Source organism: Mchenga conophoros, linkage group LG2 (genome assembly GCF_057382185.1).
Source record: "Mchenga conophoros isolate Kocher_MC1m ecotype Shallow Benthic linkage group LG2, M_conophoros_male_GT1.1, whole genome shotgun sequence".
Taxonomy (NCBI): domain Eukaryota; kingdom Metazoa; phylum Chordata; class Actinopteri; order Cichliformes; family Cichlidae; genus Mchenga; species Mchenga conophoros.
The window spans coordinates 30,374,394-30,393,376 of record NC_140527.1 but is presented as its reverse complement, the minus strand read 5'-3'; the positions used below and the strand labels follow the sequence as shown (position 1 = coordinate 30,393,376).

Below are 18,983 nucleotides of genomic sequence, written 5' to 3'. Positions count from 1 at the left end.
CGAGTCACACCGAACCCTCTTGTTCGATATTTTAACAATAATTTCCGTAAAACCCTTAAACGCATCACTAGTGCGCTGAAGGAAACGCCCTTTGGGTGGGCTTACAAAATGTTTCTCAATTTGCAATAACAACATACATTAATAATTTTTCTCTCCTCTCCAGGCCTTGAAAATGTTGAAAATTATGAAGTGGAGTATGGAAACAGATTCAGGATGAGGGTGTCAAGAAGGGTTCACTTTATCGAGTTAATCCCCAAGAACAAATCAGAAGGGACGATCTTGTGGGAACGTGACGAAGATCAGCCCAAAGAGGGCAGTAGATGGAAGATGACTGAGACCTTATATACCATCAGTTCTTTAGCCCAAAAAGACAGTGGCCGCTACATATTCAAAGACAACTATGGGGAATTGATGCATGCGAAGATCATTGACGTAAAAGGTGTGGATCTTTTTAGTCCTTGATTTATCTAATGTTTTTTTTCTTTTTCTACAGGTGTGCTAAACTTTTACCACAAGCCTATAGTTAGATTGACCTACAAATCAATGAGAGCGTAACACTACTGTAACAGCACATTTAAAGTCTCTAAAGCCAAACTGCGGTATATAACAAATATGCATTTAGTTAAGTCATATAGCTCTATACTCTGTAAACTGGATTTTATAAAGTCCACCAGAGCAATGCAAATCTAAAGCTCAGTAAAGGACATATGGGTTGGTTCGTTTTAAGCCTTTTTAAAAGGACAGGTTCTGGTTTTATGGAGATTCTCACAGCTCATCTTCAGAAGCATCATACACGACAGTAACTTAATTTTCCTTAAATCGGACACAAAACCCCCCAAAAAACTTACACCACGAACCAAGACAAAGTTGAACACATCATATACTTAAAAACCCCATCCACTGCAGGGGAAATCACCATGTGCAACTGAGGGGGAAACGTTGATAAAAGTCCTATAGACACCCTACAATGAGTTGAAATATTAACTTGTTATTTATTTCTCCATATGTAATTTTTGTCATTTGTATTGTGTCACTTTGTATGTCCCTCACGATTTTCCGTCATCAACCCCTCCCCTAGAGCTGCCCCTGCTTCCTACAGATTCCTCATGCATTAGTGCATTAACTTAAAAATCACTTTAATATTTTCTTTATCAGAGGTCACAAAGAGCTATACCCTGGAGACTAATCAAGTCCTGAACATCACTTTTGATCTGGAACCGCACTCCTGCAACATTTACTTCTTCCCTGGCGAAAACAGTAAGACTGCGATAGTCCTTAAGGGCAGACTGCAGCATGATTTGAAACAAGTGGATTGCGTGGGGTTTGAGCTTTTAAAGCCATGTGGGATTGTACACAAGGCCATCCAAAAGACATGCAGTGGACGGTTTGAAGTCAGAGATGATAATGATGACAAAGCCTTGGTAGTTTTCCTGGAAATGGAAGGTAAATAAACTAAGATCATTTTCATTATACAGTATAGTTTGCTTTGGGCTGATTAACAGACTTTGTTTCAGAGCCACAGTTTAGTCAGGCTTACCTCGGTATTGGTGGTGGTGCGTTGTTCTTCACACTGTGCTGGTGTTGCTGCAAGTACTGCTGTTGTGGTGAGAGATCCTCAGCAAAGGAGAACTCAGAAGCAGCTGCAGAGAATGATAGCGAGCCTGCTGTGTATTACCATGAGGTGAACATGATCTGCTATTTTTTTGCTTTTTGTGTATTTATTTTTTTTAGTTGTGTTTATATTGTCTGTTTAAATCGAACTGCAGTTTGAGCCTGTGGGTCCGGGATCAAACCAGCACTGTGAACTCTCTAATCCACCCAACACTGATGAGGCTCCTGATGCTCCAGTTGACCTGCTGGTTAGTGTATGAACTCAACTCCTGAGCCATTTTTATTCTCCTCTCTTTCCTGCTATTAATGTGTGTTGTTGAACTCTGCAGATACACAGTTCTGCTGCTACGGATTCTCCACCTGCTTATTGTGAGGTGAGACCTAAGTGCATGTTCAATGCAGTTTTGAAACTTCTTTAAACTTAGAAACGAGACTTGGTTTAAAGGCTAAATGTGCAGTGACACGTCTGTCTTTTTCCTCCAGGTTACACCGCCGGCGAAGCAGGAAGAGGCTCCAACCATCACTCCCACCTCCGACCCTGAGCCACGGTTTGAATTGAAGGGGACAATTTTCAATTCTGGTCCGCCACTCAGCTCAGCCTCAACGTACTGTGATGTTTATACCTCAGAGAAATTCAACTTCTTCTAAAAGTCTTGATTTTGAACTGTGTTCTTTAGTACGGTGACGAAGGGATAATTTGACATTTCAGGGAATAGGCTTGCCTGACATCTTTGAGCCAAGAAAAAAAATGTTTTGTAACCACTGGTACATTTACAAATTTATGTTTCTACAGATAGTTTTTTATGGATAAAAAAAACCTTAGAACCAAAAACATTTTGAAGCTTGTGTCTTCACTGCTGCCTGCTGTAGTTCCATATTTATCAAGGAGAAAGAAAATATGTATTTTCGGATTTTCGTCTGTCTTTTTGTTTTTTATGTTGTGATTTTTAAGGGATACGGCACATTAATTAACACTACTGTAAATACATTTTTCTGTTCTCTATAGTTCTGTCAGGAATACGTTATGCATTACAGACCACTGTGAATGTGATATTTTCAGGGAAGATATATGCAGTAGGCACGTTGCAAAAACTGAGGTTTTACAGTTAAATGTGGAATCTGAGTCATATTAACTTAAATAAGGGAACTGTTTTTAGCTCCTGAGAAAGATGCATTCACAGTTTGTATGAAATGTGAGACTGCTAATGAAGACGCTTATTTTAGACTTTTTTGTTATTGTTGCTTGTATGAAGAGTTCATATCTTAGTATTTAATCATATCTTGTACACAAAAAGCAAACTTAGAAATGCAAGGGCCATCAATATGGAAATATTTCTATGCTTTACCAAAGACCTACCCTCCTGACATGTGGTTTATGTTTTGTTTTTATATATTTGATGTATTTGTGTCCATATGTGGGAACTTTTGATCTGTTACATTTAGTTACAAGTGCAATACCCCTTCATCCTGTGAAAGTACTGTCGATTGTGTGTATTGTGTGTATGTTATTTAAGCACTTTCTGAGAAGACTATATGCTGTAAAACCTTTTAAAAAACCCTTATGGACATATCAGCATGTATTTAGACATCTGTTACATTAAAGCTAGCATTATCCTACCTCTACAACTTGTTTGGTATTTGCATTTGTTCCCCTGCACAGTTTACCTTCACTAATACTTAAAGCACCTCCAACAGTGTCACTAGAGAGCCAAAAGCCCATCCAAGCACATAAATTCCTTTCTGCCATAGCAGCTGGTTCACAGAAGACAGGAAGCAGAGCAGGACTCAAACTACAACTGAGGCTTTTCTGTCTTGAGAAGAAAAACAACAGAACCTCAGACCTGTCTGACACGCACAACAAGTAGTCCTGTGTAGAGACATTTAAAAAGGTTTATCAGCTCATGCTTTAAGAACTGGAGTATGTGTTCAAACTAACTTTGTAATAGCAGAAGAAACACACAAAATAAAACTCTAAGCACTAAAACCTCGTGTGACTCATTTAATTTCTTAAAGTTACTTAAAATTAATATGTTTTTGTTTAGCCTTTTCCCACAATAATTGGCAATCTCTGTGTAGGTTATATCAGAGACGTGGGAATCCTATAAAGGCTATAGTATGTATGCTATTGTGTAACAAAAATGTGAAAATATCCACTTCCATTCTTTCACAGCTTGAGTTAGGGTTTGTTTTGCTTTTTAAGTTTTTGGGGAAGTGTAACTAGAAGATTTTCTTTTAAGTAACTAAGAAAAGTTTGGAAGGAGTTGCAAAATCTGCATTTATCTGTGTTTTGGACACCTGGTGAACATATGCCCAATATTTAACGCTCTCTAAATTCTGTTAAGGGAAACAGCTGGCTCTTTAGGTGCTCTAAAGTGTTCATAAGCTAGCTGCTGAATCGGTTTGCCATTTCTGTATAATTAAGTGAAGTTGTGGCCTGGGAAATCCAAATGCATAAAAAGGGTTGCAGAGCTGTGAGAGGAAGAGCTGGTGTCTAATTCTTGCTTTATCCTTTTAATCTTTTAAAAGAAATTCATTTTAGATACATTTAGCTGCAACACTCTATCAGTTTCCTCCTTTTTTCACTAATGTGGTGAGGAAAAAAAGGTTGATTTCACAATAGAATTGTATCTGGTCTGCTTGGCACTCCACCAAAGAACAGCGTAGGAGGATTTTGACTATTGATGGTGAAGGGGAGCAAGCAGAAGTGATAATTTTGGCACTGAGGTCAGGTTGCTCCATTCCCTTGATGTGACAGTGGGGGTGGAGATTGGTGGTAAGAACCCAAAGGATTAAAAAGCTTCCAGATGACAGAGCCGTTGGGACCCAGCCTGGCAGATGGGAGTGAAGAGGCATGGCTGTAGCTAATTGAACATAAGTCATCAAATATAAGATGTGTTGCTTGATGCTTGTGCTTATGAAGCCTAATCTAAGATGCCATCAGTGCATGGAAGGTTCTCAATCAGGATAGCTGCATGATTACGCTGGGTTACGCTGGTCTGGCAGTTGGTCAACCACTTCAGCCCAGACAAAAATATCAGTTGGATTGGCTGCTGTAATGGACTTTCCCTTAGTGATACCAGAAGGTCAAAGATTGTACTTTTGCATCTCAATGGTTCACCATTCATCATTCTTTGATGGTTGACCCCCAGGAATGTGTACCAAAGGAACAGAATACGTTGCTTTTTTGCACAGTGCTTGCAAAGGAAACAACATTTTCATTTAGCTCAGTTGTCACTGTGGAAACTGTGGTCATGGTAAGCAGCTGGCAGAAATGCACACAGAGTTTGCATGACTGAAGCTTTTCTCTTTGAACTGAAAATTTTGTAAAATATTTTATTGTGTTTGAAATGGTGCAACAGACAGGGCAGAAAAGGACTGTTATGATCTCATTTATGGAATTATTTCCTGTATGCACAGTCATTTTTTTTCTTGTGTAGCCTTTCAATACATTTTGTTTGTCATAGTAAACAAGTTTCATGTGGCTTGATTGCAGACGAAAAGAACATTTTTGATTAAAAATCCCAGAGATTACTTTATTACCCATATCTCACACAAACAGGCTGACAGAAATCAGTTACTATTTTTCTTAACTTGCATTGCCATCACCTTTGTCCATCTTAACTCCTGTCTGCCTTTTCTCATCACTACTCCTTTTTCTTACTCTCTACTGCGTTCACTCGGCCCTCCAGGCGCCTCAGTCGATCCTCCACAACAAAAGACTTTTCAGAGCTCGAAGTGAGCAGCGTCAAAAAGACGCATACCAGCACTAAGCCAGCCAGTCGAACTGCCGTGGTGTCTGCGGACGCTTGCTTATCAGTCACTATCAGTCCAAAAAACCAGAGTCCCAAGACAGTTTTGATAATCCAGAAGACCTGCTTTATCGCACCAATCAGCAGACGCAGAACGATGGACAGCAACCAGTAGCCAATGAGGGCCACCAGACCCCACTGGGCGACGGCCGTCACACCCTCTGGAGTGAAGTGGGGCAGTTTCAGTGTAGCTGTGGAGGGAGGAAATCCAGCTTAGCCGTGTTGTTAAAAAGAATAAAGCTTGAAAATACTTTCTGTTACACAGGAAGCAACAAGAGCAAACACTTACAATTAAAAAGGAGTGGCTTACAAATTGCCCGGAGGGAGAGGCAAGTCTGCATATTTTCACTTGCATTTTTTATTGCCATGGATTCAACTTTACGTGAGCACACACACACACACAAACAGACACACACATAGGGGCTCATCCTGCTACCCACCATCAAATCCAGTGACTCTGAGGATCTCTGTGACGTAAACAGCGATGACATTCAGGCCGCTGGCAGCTCCTTCGGCCAGGAATCGGATCACCATCTCAAAAAACTGGAGTGGTGTGCAAGGAGGGTGGAGACATGCTTTACATTTGTTATTACACAAGGCCACAATTAAGTAACATGGCATACTGGCCAGACTGAAAACCATGCAGAGAGACGACAGAAGACAATGTGCAGGCAGTGTGATTCATAATGCTGACAGGAGCAGCTGGTACAAACTCACTGATCGCATTCAGCTGGGAACTTTAATAGCCCTTATTTCACTTGTATTTTTATTTTTTATTCCTATTTATTCTATTTATCCCCTTTGTATATTTTATTTATATTTGTCTCTGTATTTATATATGTGTGTGTGTGTGTGTGTGTGTGTGTGTGTGTGTGTGTGTGTGTGTGTATATATATATATAACAGTTCTGTAACTGTAACTTTGGTCGTTGCTGTGCTTTTTTTGGAAGTCGAATTTCCCAGAGGAACCCACCCGAGGAATTAATAAAGTTCTATCTTATCTTATCTTATCTCTTATCTTATGAGCGGCATCTTAAGATAGAAGATGTGCCGACTTGGACAAACAGCTGTGCGTGCTGGTGACAGCTGGACAGCACCCCTCTCTATTCCTGTGCACCCTCCACCACCGACTCACAAAACAACACACACACAGACACAGTACTGCAAGGTCAAGGGGAGCCCAGCGAGTTGGACGCATATCTAATCTGCACCTGTTGCACTACACAAGGCCACAAACTTAAGAACTTCATGCCAGTGTCTGTGTAACTCATAAACAGGTGTAATAACCTTCTATTGGTTTTAATTTCCAAAACTTTTAAAGCTTTCATAACTGTAAAATCGGGCTTATTTACTTATTACACTATTATACCAAAGATTTTGCTCTTTTACACTGATTTTACTGGGAACTATCAGCACAGCGTCCAGATCTTTTGTTTAGCTTAAATCTGAAGTTGCAGAAACAGGCTTTATTTTCAGTTTGACTGCATGCGGGTAGTTAACTCACACATTCAGACACACTAGGTGATTCATGGTGAACTACTAATGCACAATTACGTTTCCACACACACACACACACACACACACACACACACACACACACACACACACACACACACACACACACACACAAAAGCTCACAAGTAAAGTGAGCCCTTACATGCAAATATCACTGTACTGAAACACACAGCTTCTCTACTCTCAGCGCTATATGGTGTAACACGACATGACACGACATGGGGCTAAACTGAACCAAGTGAGTGGGCTCTGTTTAAGGCACCATGTCAGGGCAGCACGATGGAAACACCCAGGAATGTTGCTTACCATGGCCAATGTACCGACGTTCTCCTGACCAAGCAATGACTCAAGAAACAACACTGCACTCTGAGGGAAAAGGGAGCCACCAGTAGTAGAAGGAGCAGGGAGGCGGAGATGAGCGTGTGGAAGAGTGCGAAGGGGTGAGGAGAAGACAGAAAAATGAGGGCAGAGAAGATGATGGGGGATCAGGAAGGGAGATTATCAAGTTGAAGAGCACATGGAGGGGAATGCGTGTGTAGAGGGTGAAGTGATGGGTGGAGAAAGGTTAAAGAGAAAGGTTGGAGCTTTCAGAATTAGTAATCGGGTACAGTTAAGCACAGAGCGAGAATACTGAGAGAATAGTGAAGTTAGACCACCGCATTTTAACAATTCAAATCCACTTCCTAGTGCAAGGAGGAAAAGAGCGTTATCCCGCGGTGCACCTCCCCTCTTTACCTCAGCAGCTGATCGTATCACGCTGGTTCCCACTAACGACTCCGCGTACCGGTGGATCTCCTGGCAGGTTCCCGTGAAAACGGTACGCAGGGTAACCACCGATGGGCTGTCCGCCTTGGCCTGCTCAGCCCGAGCTTCGGCTCCAGCCCAGGCCACCGTCAAGCCGAGAGCCAACACACAGATAGTAAGAAAAACCCGAGCCATGGCACATCCACTGCGCTCTCAGCCCAGACGCACGGAGTCACTGAAAGGAGGTTTGAGAACAATGTGTGGAAAATGTGCCAAGTGAACGCGCACAGGTTCACGCTGCTCAGAGCAGGTTGAGCAGCTCGTGTTCAGTGACTCAGACAGAAAATCACAGACTTAAAAATGGCTTCTGTTGGGAGCATTCGCTGACTGCACACCGAGTTTTAAATCAACATGTAGCACCAACAGGCAGAAGGACAGGCAGTAGAAGGCGCACGCTTTTAAAAATAATAAGACATTCAAGTGTAAAATTTGAAATTCAGATAAAACACAGGTTTAAAAATCCTTTCGGTTTCAGGAGGATATTATTACTATTGGTGTTTAATTATAAACTCTGGCTGCACTGCAAAAAATATCCAATCCTGGAACTCTGCGCTCCCCAAGGACGCTCCAGCTATATTTGGTAAGAAACCGTTAAAGGCTTAGATCCAGCAGCGATAGAGATATGAGATCATCAGTCAAAACGTAACGGAAAGTTACAGTTAAAAACAACAACAAAAAAACTCCCGCAGTGTATGAATCCAAAAGTGGTTTGTTTCCTGGGCAGATCTGCAAGAAAACGACCGAAACTCTGAGTGTGAGCTGGCCACGAGTCTCCTAAAGCCTCTTATTTCAGCTCTGAGCCCCACAGCGATCGAGGTTGGTGCTCCTTTGTCTCTGAACTTGCATCAAAATGCACTTCTGTGATGGATTATGTTGCATAACATTTAAAGAGTGAGAGAGCGAGAGAGAAAAAGCCCTTCTTGCCACCGTTCCCGTTCGGCACTCCCTTCCTTCCAGCGTTTCTAACGACCGTTTCCAGCGTGCAAACACGTCTGGGGCTTCGGGGAGGAGGAGCAGAGGGAGGAAAGAGCTCTGCTGAGCGGGGATAAACAGAGATTTGCACACTGGGACTTGTATTTTAATGCTGCAGGATCAAACGTTAAGACTTCACATGGTTTTAATAACAAAAAAACGAAGAAGAAGCGGAACAGTTTTCATGTAATTTTAATAACTAGCAGAACAGCAATTATACAGCACCAAGTCAGCTTGTTTCAGGGCAGCACTGAGCAAAAACAGGCAGATAAAAAAAAAAGAAAACGGCATTCACAGTGTACATACACACCAACATCCACAGCACTGCTGTTTCTCTGATAACTGGTTTAATGGGCTGCTTTCAAATGAGTGCACACAAACAAGCCTCTGTCTGCACCAGCATTAAAAAAAGAAAGTTAATTAGTGGACACTGGATGAGAGAAGCTTCGGTTATTGTTAAAATAAAACAACAACAACAACAAAAATCTTCAAAGCATCACTGCGGCCCACACAAAGCTGAAATCATCGACTGTCTCCTCACCAACAATCGCTTGCACATCAGAGTGTAAGGGAAGTACATAATTGGAGGAGGGGGCACGTGAGTGCCGTGCTGAGCCTTTTCCCCGGGCAGTGTCTCTACTCCAGCTCATCTCGCTGACCCGCTTCCTCACGAGTTTAGCTGCGTGGCTTTTAGCCGATGTAGATGCGATGGAAGTCGTTGGCCCCGAAGGCCGCGTTGCATTTGGGGCACTTCCTCTGGCGTGTGTCGTAGCGCGTCTTAACGCACTCGAAGCAGAAGACGTGGAAGCACTTTGTCAGCACAGCATCCTTCACCCGGGAGTTGCAGCACGGACACGTAAGACGTGCCTGTAGAGAGAGAGAGAGACAAGGAACGGTTTGAACAATACACTGAAAAAAACATTGTTTTTCTCGACTGAATGGTTCCTAATGAGTGGAAGTGAATATCTAGGGCAGGAGTGAAGCCCTCAAACCAGACTTAACACTCAACCACTCTCTTAGAAGAACAGAAATCCTGTAAAGCAGGTGTGTATCACTAAAGACTCAGATCATAATTATATGTACTGCCTCTGGGGATAAATCTGGACAAATGTGATCACAGGCCTATAGGAATCTGAAATTTGAGCAAGTCTGTTTTCTAACAGATCCACTGAATTCCAGTTGTTCTATTCTGTCCTCATAAAGACTCTGATCACACTCCCAAAAACACACTCAGCTATAACACCTGTCAGTGTATTTGTTTATGGATTTTGCTTGCAGCCATGAGACATTACTTATGTGTAACAGGAACTGCCTGTATTTTTTCCCCACAGTTGGTGAGACTGTAGTTTGACCTCAGATGTTTTTCAGCATTAGAATCATAAAGTTATCAATGGTCATCAGATCAGAGCTAAAGGAGAAACTCTGCCACAAGGTTAGCCTCATTTTGTTTTTATAGTAAATAGGAAGTTATAGCTAGCAACCTGTGAGCTCAGATTAGCACAAAGACTGAACACATGGGGAACAGAAGCACAGGAGTTTATGTTGCTGTGCTTTATCTTGGTTGAGACTGGTAACTTCCCAGAGTGTCTAAAAGACATAACCTCCTGCGAATGCTGCAATTTCTACACTAAAGATGCAATACACACATCACTGAGCTTTAAGTGTTCTGGCAGACTCATCGGATCACCTTCGTTGAGAGCCAGGCTAGTCTGCTGCAGGACTTTATGCCAAGCTGAGGGTCTGACCTTATAATCATTTATTTCTTCATTTAGAATATCGTCTCCATTGCTGATTTTCTCGGCTGGCTTCTTGGCCTTCTCAATCTTTCTCCTCAGTTTGGAAATGTCCTCCTGAAAAAAAACACAATGGGGAGATGTAACAGCTGTAAGTGACAGGAGACACTCCCTATATTTTGGGCTCATCTAACAACAGACTTTATGACTATAATAGTCTTATAGCCCTTTTGTACTGACTTGACTCGACTTTTCAGGGGTTTCCATTAGGTCATTTTTAATATCTGCTCTGCTGGGTTCCAAGCAATCTAAGACGATCCAAAAATGTGACATCAACAGACTGCATGCTGCTGATTGGCCAGTCAGTGGCGTCACTTAAAGAGTCATGAGAGCAACTCTTTCAAAAAACACCATGTTCAAACCACCGGGTGCAGATGTTTACCCTTGATTTAGCAGCAGGTATACCCTCGCTTCGACGTCCTTCTCTGTTGCGCCGCTTTTTGTCGCAGCTGCGTTGCTATAACAACTCCAGGCACCTTAAGGTGCTACTCGATCGCAATGGAAAACGATCAAAGCCGAGCCGAGTCCCATAGAGTAGAGTAAGTACTCGTGGAAAAGAGACTTAAGTGGCATTAACAGTCATGTGAGAAGTTTTCACCGTTTCATTGGAGGGGGAAACATAATGGAAATATTGGAATTATAGAGGAAACAAATCCAATTAGGGATTAGAAAATATGTTGTGTATTTTGAGAAAAAGTCATCTCGAAAGTCTTATGACAGAAAATTAAATTGTTTTAAATCCAGTTTAGATTTATGGTACAATCTGATACAGGAGAGCTGTGGAGGATCAACATGTAGGGCTGTTTTCAGCAGTATAGTTAAAATTGCTTTAAAGTCTGTAATCCCAGTGCATATGATTATGTGACGGCATTTCAAACTGCCGTGTTTACTGAAACTTGGTGATTTGCGTACCTGTGCTCGTCGCGCATTGAAGGACTCCTTTTCCCTGGAGATGCTGTTCTCAACGACCTCCTCTCTGACCAGCTTGAGCCTCTGCTGAACCTGCTCCAGCTGAGTTCGCACCTCCTCCGAAAGCAAAGCCGACTCCTGAGCCTGAAGGAGGATGAGAGCTGTCAGTGGGGAAATTCTAATCCCATGCACTCCACTGTGCACACACAGTACAGCATGTGAAAGTGATTTTAGTTATTATTTACTTTAACTATGTACATCTAAATAGCATTAAGGAAGCTTAAATTCCTTAATAGGAGCTCATTTTGTAGCTCTGATTCTGCCCTCTTAGGGAAATTTGATTTACAGCATAGTCACAGGGCATTTTATCACATTATTTAAGCTTTACATATGATCAAGCACAATGTAAAGGCACTTTCTAGTGAGCTGAACCGGCTCTCCAGTGAAAGATGTATTGTTAGAAGCCTGCAGCTAAAAATCAATAGACAAGATTTGACTGCTCACAACAGTTTAGGAAGAAATCAAGCATTGGTGTGTTCTCCTCCTCCCCGTTACGTAGGAGGGCAACGCCTACATCAGTATGATCTGAGTGCTCGATAACATTTAGGATGAGCTGGTATATGAAATAAACAATAAAGATCATAAAATTTCCAGGGGGCAAATGTGCGCGGGGGTTCGTCAGGAAGCGATATGCCAGTTTTGATGTCAGCAGTGCCTCCACTCTCCAGCACACTGAGCAGATAAACCACAGAGGGTCTATAAGGTGCTGATTGTTGATCCATTTAAACACTGTGCAACTGTTGTTTGTTAAAAGTTGTTTCGCTGTAAGGCTCTAGGATTTTTTGGCACATCTTGAGAAGGTACCAAGGCAACATAACAATTTCAAAAACTGACTGCTCAGCTCAACAGGCTGGGCCTCCGATGGACTTCTGTTTCCTTCGAGGTCAGGTCAGACGAAAAGGCATCACAGTGAGTAGCCATTCGGAGTGGTTGCCATCCCTGGACAAGCAGGTTTTCTCCTGCCCTTCACCTCGGCTTTTATCCCCTTCATACGGAACAATATGTTACCTTGCGTTTATTCATGTCCAGGGCTTGTGTTCGAAGTGCCAGCTCCCTCTCAGCAGTGTTGATGGTGCCCTGCAGGAGGCGCTCCTTCTCCTCAAGCTTCCTCACCACCTGCAGCTGGGCATCGACCTGTAAGGTACAGCGCAAACAACGATTTCAAGAAATCCCTTTTATTTAAAAAAGAAAAAAAAGAAGAAAAAAAAAGAAAAAAAAAAAAGAACAAAGCAGGAAACTGTTCAGCAGAAAATGTTTTACCATGTTTGTTACAAACCACTATGATGCACAGTGCATTAAAAGAAAGTAATTAACTATATTCAATTACTAATTAGCAATTAATCTATGCGTGGTGGGGGGCGCACATGGGTGCTGCAGTCGCCTTGTGCTTCACCTGAGTTTTTAAAGTAAGTAGCTGGTCGGCGAGCTCCTCCTTCTCCTCTTTCAGCAGCTTGTGGATCTGGTTGGACTTGATTCGCTCGCTCATCAGCTTGAAGTTGGCGTCGTCTTTTTCTCTGAGCTGCTGCATCAGGCGGATGTTCTGTTCCTGCATGTCCTCAAAAGCCTGGCCCGTCACGTCCATCTCGCTCAGCAGAGCGTCTTCCTCCTACAGGAGGAGGCGAGAGTGTTGGAAGAAAAGAACCAGGCAGAGGTATTTAAGAGTAAAAACTAAATTATGAGGTCCCGCACCTGTTTAGCTATGGACAGCTTCTTGTTGAGGATGTCGATCTGCTCCTCCACAGAACGGATCTTCCTCAGAGCCTCTTCATCAGCCATTTTCTTGCCTTCCTTCCTCTCCCTCTCCTCCAGCTCTCTCAGCCTCTGCCGCAGCTCCTCTGCCTGAAACCAGGACATTTATACGGGAAGCCCAAAGCACATTACTACCTGCTTCCATCCATCCATGTAAAAAAAATACATAAAAATCAAGCCAGAAACGTCTTAGTGGACCAAACAGATTCACTTCCACTACTTTGCCGATCATGTTAACAAAACGCCTGCATTGTGCAGCGCTGATCACCTCAGACTTGGTCTTCTTCTCTGCAGCCATGAGCTGGACCTTGTCCCTCTGCTCCTTGGGTGCTGAGCGGTACATGTCCAACAGCAGCTTCATCTCCCGCTGGGACTCCTGGGCTTTCCTGCACAACCACAGTGAGAATATTTAACAAAACTATCACCTAAACGAACACACAACACACAGTTAAAGGAGTTTCTCAAGCTATGCTAGCTCCATATACAACAAAAAGACCGTTCCCCCATGTTTTACATGTCAACATTCTTTGTTTACCTGCTGTATAATGAAGAGCTCATCATTTAGTGAGTGCTACTGCTGTTGATTCAAAGAATCACATGACGTTTGCAGCCTGAAGCTGACCCGCAGAACAAAAGATCCACAACAACAATGAAAGTAAACATGTTTCCACTGTACTCTGACAACTGTGACATATGAAGCATATATATAATACTATAATATGAAAATATGAACACAAAGGTGTAACACTGAAATCAAGCCCTCCAAAATCAGATTGAGGAAACAAAAAATATGATAATGGGCTGTTTGAGTACTTACAGTTTACAATATTTTTCCAGCTTCCAAATTCTTGGTCATATGTCTCTTTATAATGTATAATTTTAATTTATGTGTGTGCAAAAAAAAAGAAAAGCAGAAAAAGTCCTGCATGGATGAATAATCTCTGACACAGCTTAAAATAAATAAATAAAAATCACTAATGTATCTTACTTGAGTTCTGTGCGAACCATCTTCAGCTGCTCCATCTCCTTCCTCTTTGACCCTCCAACCATAGAGAGACGCTCCCCGGCCAACTCCTCTGCCTGGCTGCTGCTCCCTGGTTTCTCCTTCTCTTCCTTTATCATGCTGCTGCTACTGCTGCTGCTGCTCCCGCTGCTCCGGGTCGGCCTCTCCCTCTCCTTTTCCCTCTCTCTCTCTTTTTCCTCCTTCTTTATAATGTCCTTCTCTTTCTTTTCTTCCTTCTCTTTCTTCTCCTCCTTCTCCTCTTCCTTTATAGTTGCCTCGAGCTCTATACCAGACTCTGTTTTCACTGAGGCACCTGTAGAAAGACGATGCGAGAAAGCCATGGAGGAATTGTAAACTGGGACAGGCTAATTAGCGAAAAAATAAAAAGCTATCTAAAATAAAGCTACATAAAATGAGATCAGTTTTAGAATTAGTTAGCTAAGCTGGGAGTTACCTGTGCTGCTGGGTGTGGAGGAGCTGTTGTCAGGCTCCGTCTTGACCACAGGTTCCCCAGAAACAGCTAGCGTTGATGGAGAAGTCATATCCTCCTTCACATCCATCTCTGTGCTGGACTGAGATTGGAGGGGGGCGTTGCCCTTTGAAGCGCGAACCTATGAGGGTAACAGATTGTGCCATCATGTTCTGCTTCACTTCACCCAGAAGATGTGACTGTGAAAGCACGCCATCATTGTTTCATTTCTCTTCTTGCCTCCATCTCACTTACCTGGTTGAGCTCAGCTTGCGCTTCTCTAAGTCTCAACTTGTATTTCACCACCTCTCCCTTCATCTGTTGGTTGTGAGTTTGCAACGTGCTGATCAGGTGTCGCATCTCCCTATTAATGGGACCTGAATGAAGTAAGAGGAAGTCAAGGGTGAAGGTTTTGGTTCAAATACAAATAATGCATCTCATTCACTTTTAATGTCAAAACTTCCATCAGTTACCTGCTTGCTCATTGGCAGCAAGAGTCTGCTCAAATTCGATGCGCAGCATCTCATACTCTTTCCTGACCTGCGCCAGTGTGTCCTCCAACTGAAACACCTCTGTGCGCACCTTCCTCTGCAGAGTCACCTCATCATTCTGCACACAGAGAAGATGAGAGTAAGACGAGGTGTGACGAAGACAAACGAAACCGCCCAAACACACAACCTACCTCCATGTGCTCGAGCTGTCGTAGCCGTGCCGTCCTCGTGGTGTTGAGTCGAGCGCGTGTCTCATCTAACTGAGCCTTGAGGATCAGAGACTCGTTGTAGAGCACAGAAAACTGTGACTGCAGACAGCGATACTCTGCGGTTTCTTTCACCAAGCTTTCAGCTCGGTTCAGCAGCTCCGTCTGAGCAAAACAGAGGTAATGAGAAAAGTCAACAAAACGGAGAGAAAAATATTAGCTGATGAATAATTTCCATCACATTTTTGAGGTTCATCAGAAAGACTCTGGTGTAAAAACTGACTTCATTTCTGTTACACTCATGTGAATCCACTCATTTTTAATTAGCTTCAAGTAAAAAGCATTTTTACACGATGGTAAATTAGCAGTTTGGTTGTTTGGTTTCATGAAAGTGGACTTTAAAAGTGCTCATGAATCACAAGCAACTAAAACAAATGTCAAAGCAATGCTGCGTTCAGTGTGAGCACCTTCATGCTGCCGTTCTCCTGCTGAACATTTTGCAGGTCTTGCTCGAGCTTCTGCAGCTCGATGAGACGATTTTCCGCCAGCTCTCTGTTCTCCTCCAGCTCACTGTTCATCTCCTCAAACTGTGTCAAGGAAAAGTACAAAAATGCTCACGCTATAGTTTTTTTGCTGTCCAAAAAGCTGCTCTTTAACTTTAAAAGGGAATCCTACCTTTCTCTTGTTAATAGTGATGGTCCCACACACACTGCTGGCCTCTCCACACACTTTGTAGCCTTTGCTGTTTACCTGGAGTACACAGGAAGTGTTACAACATACAAATAATCTCCTGACATTTCCCTGCTTCTAATCAGCCTGCGCTATCCTCACCCTCTCCAGTATCTCGATCAAGTGTGCGTTCAGTCTGTTTTCCCGCCGGCGGATCTTCTCCATGTCCCACTGCAACTCCTCGATCAAAGCCTGCACCTCGCTGACACGCTGGTCGGCCTTGTTAGCCGCCCGTGCCAGAAGCCGGGACTAAGCGACACAGAAAAAACCCAAAGAATTAACTACTGAGAAAAAAAAATCAAGTCTTTATGACCAAATCATTCAAGAAGTTTATATTATCTTCAAAACAAGTGTTTAAAAAGTGTAAAAGTTAGTTGGATCTGAGGATTAATCCAGTTCAAGACGCAGTTCATACCTCGCTCGTCATGTGTGTGTACTTCTGTTTGAGGTCCTCCGTCAGCTGTTGAAGCCGCTCGTTTTCACTGGTCAGGAGAGTGTTCAGTTTGGATGCTACCACCCACAGACTGCCCCCTGGAATGAAAAGCAACAGCATCACATTTAAAGAAAACCTGATGCACGCACATTTAATCTCATTGTCTCACTGAAAAACTCTCTTCACAGAAAACGTCAAAACATTGAATCTCACCAGCTCCAGAGTCCAACTCAGCCTTGAGCTGAGCCACGGTGCTTTTCAGAGATTCATAGATCTCCAGCACACGGGTAGCCTGCTTCTGGCTAGACTCCACCCTCTCCTGAAGCTCTGCCTCCATCTCCTCACTGCTGCTGCTAGCCAGCGTGGCCAGGAAGGAGTTGTTTGTCTCTCCTTGGTGGCCTGGATGACAGCCACATAACAGATTCCGTTTTTGGGTTTTTTTAACGTCACTGCTTTCAAAGTGATGATTCGTTGGTAAGTTCTGTTCTTACCTCGGTCCTTGGCTCTCTCCTGGTTGGAGTCGCCATCGGGTTCTGGAGTTTCTGGCTTCAGGCTCCGCCCCTCACCCGTTGGAGATTTCTCAGGCTCACTGCTTGCTTGGTCGTAACGCCTGATGATCAGCCGAATGTTTTCATCAAACTGAAAGAGACCAAAGAGCATAATATTTGGAATTTTACATCTTCATACAGAAGATATTTGTTAATGATCATTTTTGACAGAGGGGTCACCTGGTTCCAGTATCTGTTCAGGATCAGAAGACTGGCATCATCTGTTGCTTGCCGGGTCTCCAATCTCTCAATTCGCTCTCGAAGTTCATCCTCAATCACCTGCACGCAACAAGATAACAGATCAAAAGCTTTTAGATTAACAAGACAAGAAACAAGTGCAGCTTCTACAGTCTGATGAGGTAGAAAACAACACCGGGGAATGAATTTACCTGTCTTTGATCGAGAGATTCTCCCAACTTTCTGTTCTTAGTCTGGAGAGCTTTGATGTCTTGTTCTTCCTAAAAAAGATTTGATTGAAACATGACTGCACAAAGAAGAAAACTTATCCACAATACGAGAAGACGGTTGCTAATAGATATATTAAGGGTAGAGTGGATAATAGATGAGGACTCACAGAGTTGGACACCCCTCCCAGTTTAATGACAGTCTCCACCGCGGTGCTCCCTCCGGCCGCGGCGCTGACTCCGGCACCTCCGTCCTCTCCTTCACGCTCCCTGCGCTTCTCTGGCGGCGCACCGGAGGACGAAGGGCCGCTGGGGTCGGCAGGACGCTTTTGCCCCGACATCGTCGGACTCCTGAAACAAATACAGGAATAAAAAAATTCTCATTCTAACCGGAGGAAACTGTGTGTCTCAAATGAAAGTAACTGGGTAAACGACAAAGCCAGCTAGATCAAATGATATCAGGTAACTCTCTCAGTGCTTATTCTGATACTATATCGCCCAAAGAGATGGGAGGAGGAAAGAAACAAACCCAAATGACCTCGTAACATTTCAATTCACCAACAGTCTGATTAAATGAGTGACTGTAAGGTTAGGAGAACGTTAGCCATTTGCTAACGCCAGCTTTAAATGCCGATCAACTTCATTCTGATCCCGTACTTTGGTGCAACTACTCTGTAATACTGTCAACAACAGCTACAGCTAATAGAAACCTTACCGCTTTTAACGTTAAGACTTTTAAGCTAGTAACCGAATCTGTCTGTGGATGTTGATGTTGCGGCTCCCTGGCTCTCGGAAACGGAAGTTTCCACAGTCATGATGGATTAAAGCTAACTTGGCAGTGCGCCCCCTGCTGCCACGGAGGGCGCAAATTCACCAAAGGGACGCGTCCGGCTTCTTCTTCTTTCTCTTCTTTGTGCTTATTGGCGGATGGCAAACAACGAACTGGTGCATTGCCGCCACCAATTGGTATGGAGTGTGAACCGAATCCTCACTAAAGTATTCGATCCTATCATGCAAATTTTAATTAAAAATCGCCTGATAACTTTCTAAGTAAATCAATGAAATCCAATTTTATAAACCCATCGTCCTTTCTTTTTGCCATCTCTCCGTCATTTTCTGTTTTAATATATTGTTATGTTGTGGCAAGGATTTGTCCACCAGGGGGCAACAGTGGTTGGGGAGCTTTCAGTCTGTGGGGGCGCATGCCCCGGTTCTCTTAATAAAGAAGCAACTGTGAGCTAAACATGGTCTCCGTGGTTCCTTGGTTTTAGGATATCACATATGGCGACGAGGGTAAAAGCCAGGTTTTGCTGTGAAGTTACACCGTGCTAAGTGACTTATGAACTGAGGTTGGCAAGTGGTACAGCGCTAGCATCTGTGGGAAGTGGAGCGTAACCCTCAGTGTGGAATAATGGCTACCACTTTGGGCTCGGTGGCACCGTTCGACAGCGAGCTGCAATCCTGGGAGGAATATTGTGA

At 43.2% G+C, this 18,983-nt stretch overlaps 3 protein-coding genes across 4 annotated transcripts; 1 reads left to right on the top strand and 2 right to left on the bottom strand.

Moving 5' to 3' along the window:
- Positions 1 to 168: 168 nt before the first annotated feature.
- Positions 169 to 3,552, top strand: LOC146582263 (uncharacterized). The gene is made up of 6 exons (XM_085293503.1): positions 169 to 439; positions 1,156 to 1,443; positions 1,515 to 1,681; positions 1,767 to 1,859; positions 1,941 to 1,985; positions 2,095 to 3,552. Exons 1-6 carry the CDS (start codon positions 214 to 216, stop codon positions 2,257 to 2,259), a joined length of 984 nt encoding a protein of 327 aa, XP_085149629.1. The 5' UTR covers positions 169 to 213; the 3' UTR covers positions 2,260 to 3,552.
- Positions 3,553 to 4,924: 1,372 nt separating this feature from the next.
- Positions 4,925 to 8,739, bottom strand: LOC146582262 (uncharacterized). 2 transcript variants are annotated; one of them, XM_085293461.1, is made up of 4 exons: positions 7,670 to 8,739; positions 7,241 to 7,300; positions 5,861 to 5,963; positions 4,925 to 5,611 (listed from the first exon to the last, which is right to left on the bottom strand). In XM_085293461.1, the coding sequence occupies exons 1-4, from the start codon at positions 7,871 to 7,873 to the stop codon at positions 5,256 to 5,258; spliced, it is 723 nt and encodes a 240-aa protein (XP_085149587.1). In that variant the 5' UTR covers positions 7,874 to 8,739; the 3' UTR covers positions 4,925 to 5,255. The 2 variants fall into 2 exon arrangements, with proteins under 2 accessions (XP_085149587.1, XP_085149596.1); XM_085293470.1 differs by lacking the exon at positions 7,241 to 7,300 and having other exon boundaries at positions 7,670 to 8,737.
- A 147-nt stretch (positions 8,740 to 8,886) lies between these two features.
- rnf20 (ring finger protein 20, E3 ubiquitin protein ligase) lies at positions 8,887 to 18,381 on the bottom strand. Its single transcript, XM_085293452.1, has 22 exons — positions 18,220 to 18,381; positions 17,675 to 17,855; positions 17,490 to 17,558; positions 17,281 to 17,379; positions 17,044 to 17,191; positions 16,766 to 16,951; positions 16,535 to 16,650; positions 16,222 to 16,368; positions 16,066 to 16,140; positions 15,858 to 15,977; positions 15,376 to 15,555; positions 15,167 to 15,302; positions 14,949 to 15,070; positions 14,679 to 14,835; positions 14,210 to 14,537; positions 13,490 to 13,607; positions 13,162 to 13,311; positions 12,866 to 13,078; positions 12,481 to 12,606; positions 11,416 to 11,556; positions 10,456 to 10,560; positions 8,887 to 9,577 (listed from the first exon to the last, which is right to left on the bottom strand). Exons 2-22 carry the CDS (start codon positions 17,843 to 17,845, stop codon positions 9,401 to 9,403), a joined length of 3,084 nt encoding a protein of 1,027 aa, XP_085149578.1. The 5' UTR covers positions 17,846 to 17,855; positions 18,220 to 18,381; the 3' UTR covers positions 8,887 to 9,400.
- Between the last annotated feature and the right edge of the window lie 602 nt (positions 18,382 to 18,983).

Coding starts and splice junctions, on each gene's coding strand:
- LOC146582263 (XM_085293503.1), top strand. CDS start 214: ATGAGGGTGTCAAGAAGGGTTCACTTTATCGAGTTAATCCCCAAGAAC. Junction 1,444..1,514: donor AGTTTTCCTGGAAATGGAAG/GTAAATAAACTA, acceptor ACTTTGTTTCAG/AGCCACAGTTTAGTCAGGCT. Junction 1,986..2,094: donor CTCCACCTGCTTATTGTGAG/GTGAGACCTAAG, acceptor TTTTTCCTCCAG/GTTACACCGCCGGCGAAGCA.
- LOC146582262 (XM_085293461.1), bottom strand. CDS start 7,873: ATGGCTCGGGTTTTTCTTACTATCTGTGTGTTGGCTCTCGGCTTGACG. Junction 5,964..7,240: donor ACGTCGGTACATTGGCCATG/GTAAGCAACATT, acceptor ACACCACTCCAG/TTTTTTGAGATGGTGATCCG. Junction 5,612..5,860: donor CAGAGTCACTGGATTTGATG/GTGGGTAGCAGG, acceptor CTCCCTCCACAG/CTACACTGAAACTGCCCCAC.
- rnf20 (XM_085293452.1), bottom strand. CDS start 17,845: ATGTCGGGGCAAAAGCGTCCTGCCGACCCCAGCGGCCCTTCGTCCTCC. Junction 17,192..17,280: donor TGAACAGATACTGGAACCAG/GTGACCCCTCTG, acceptor GGTCTCTTTCAG/TTTGATGAAAACATTCGGCT. Junction 13,312..13,489: donor AGAAGAAGACCAAGTCTGAG/GTGATCAGCGCT, acceptor TCCTGGTTTCAG/GCAGAGGAGCTGCGGCAGAG.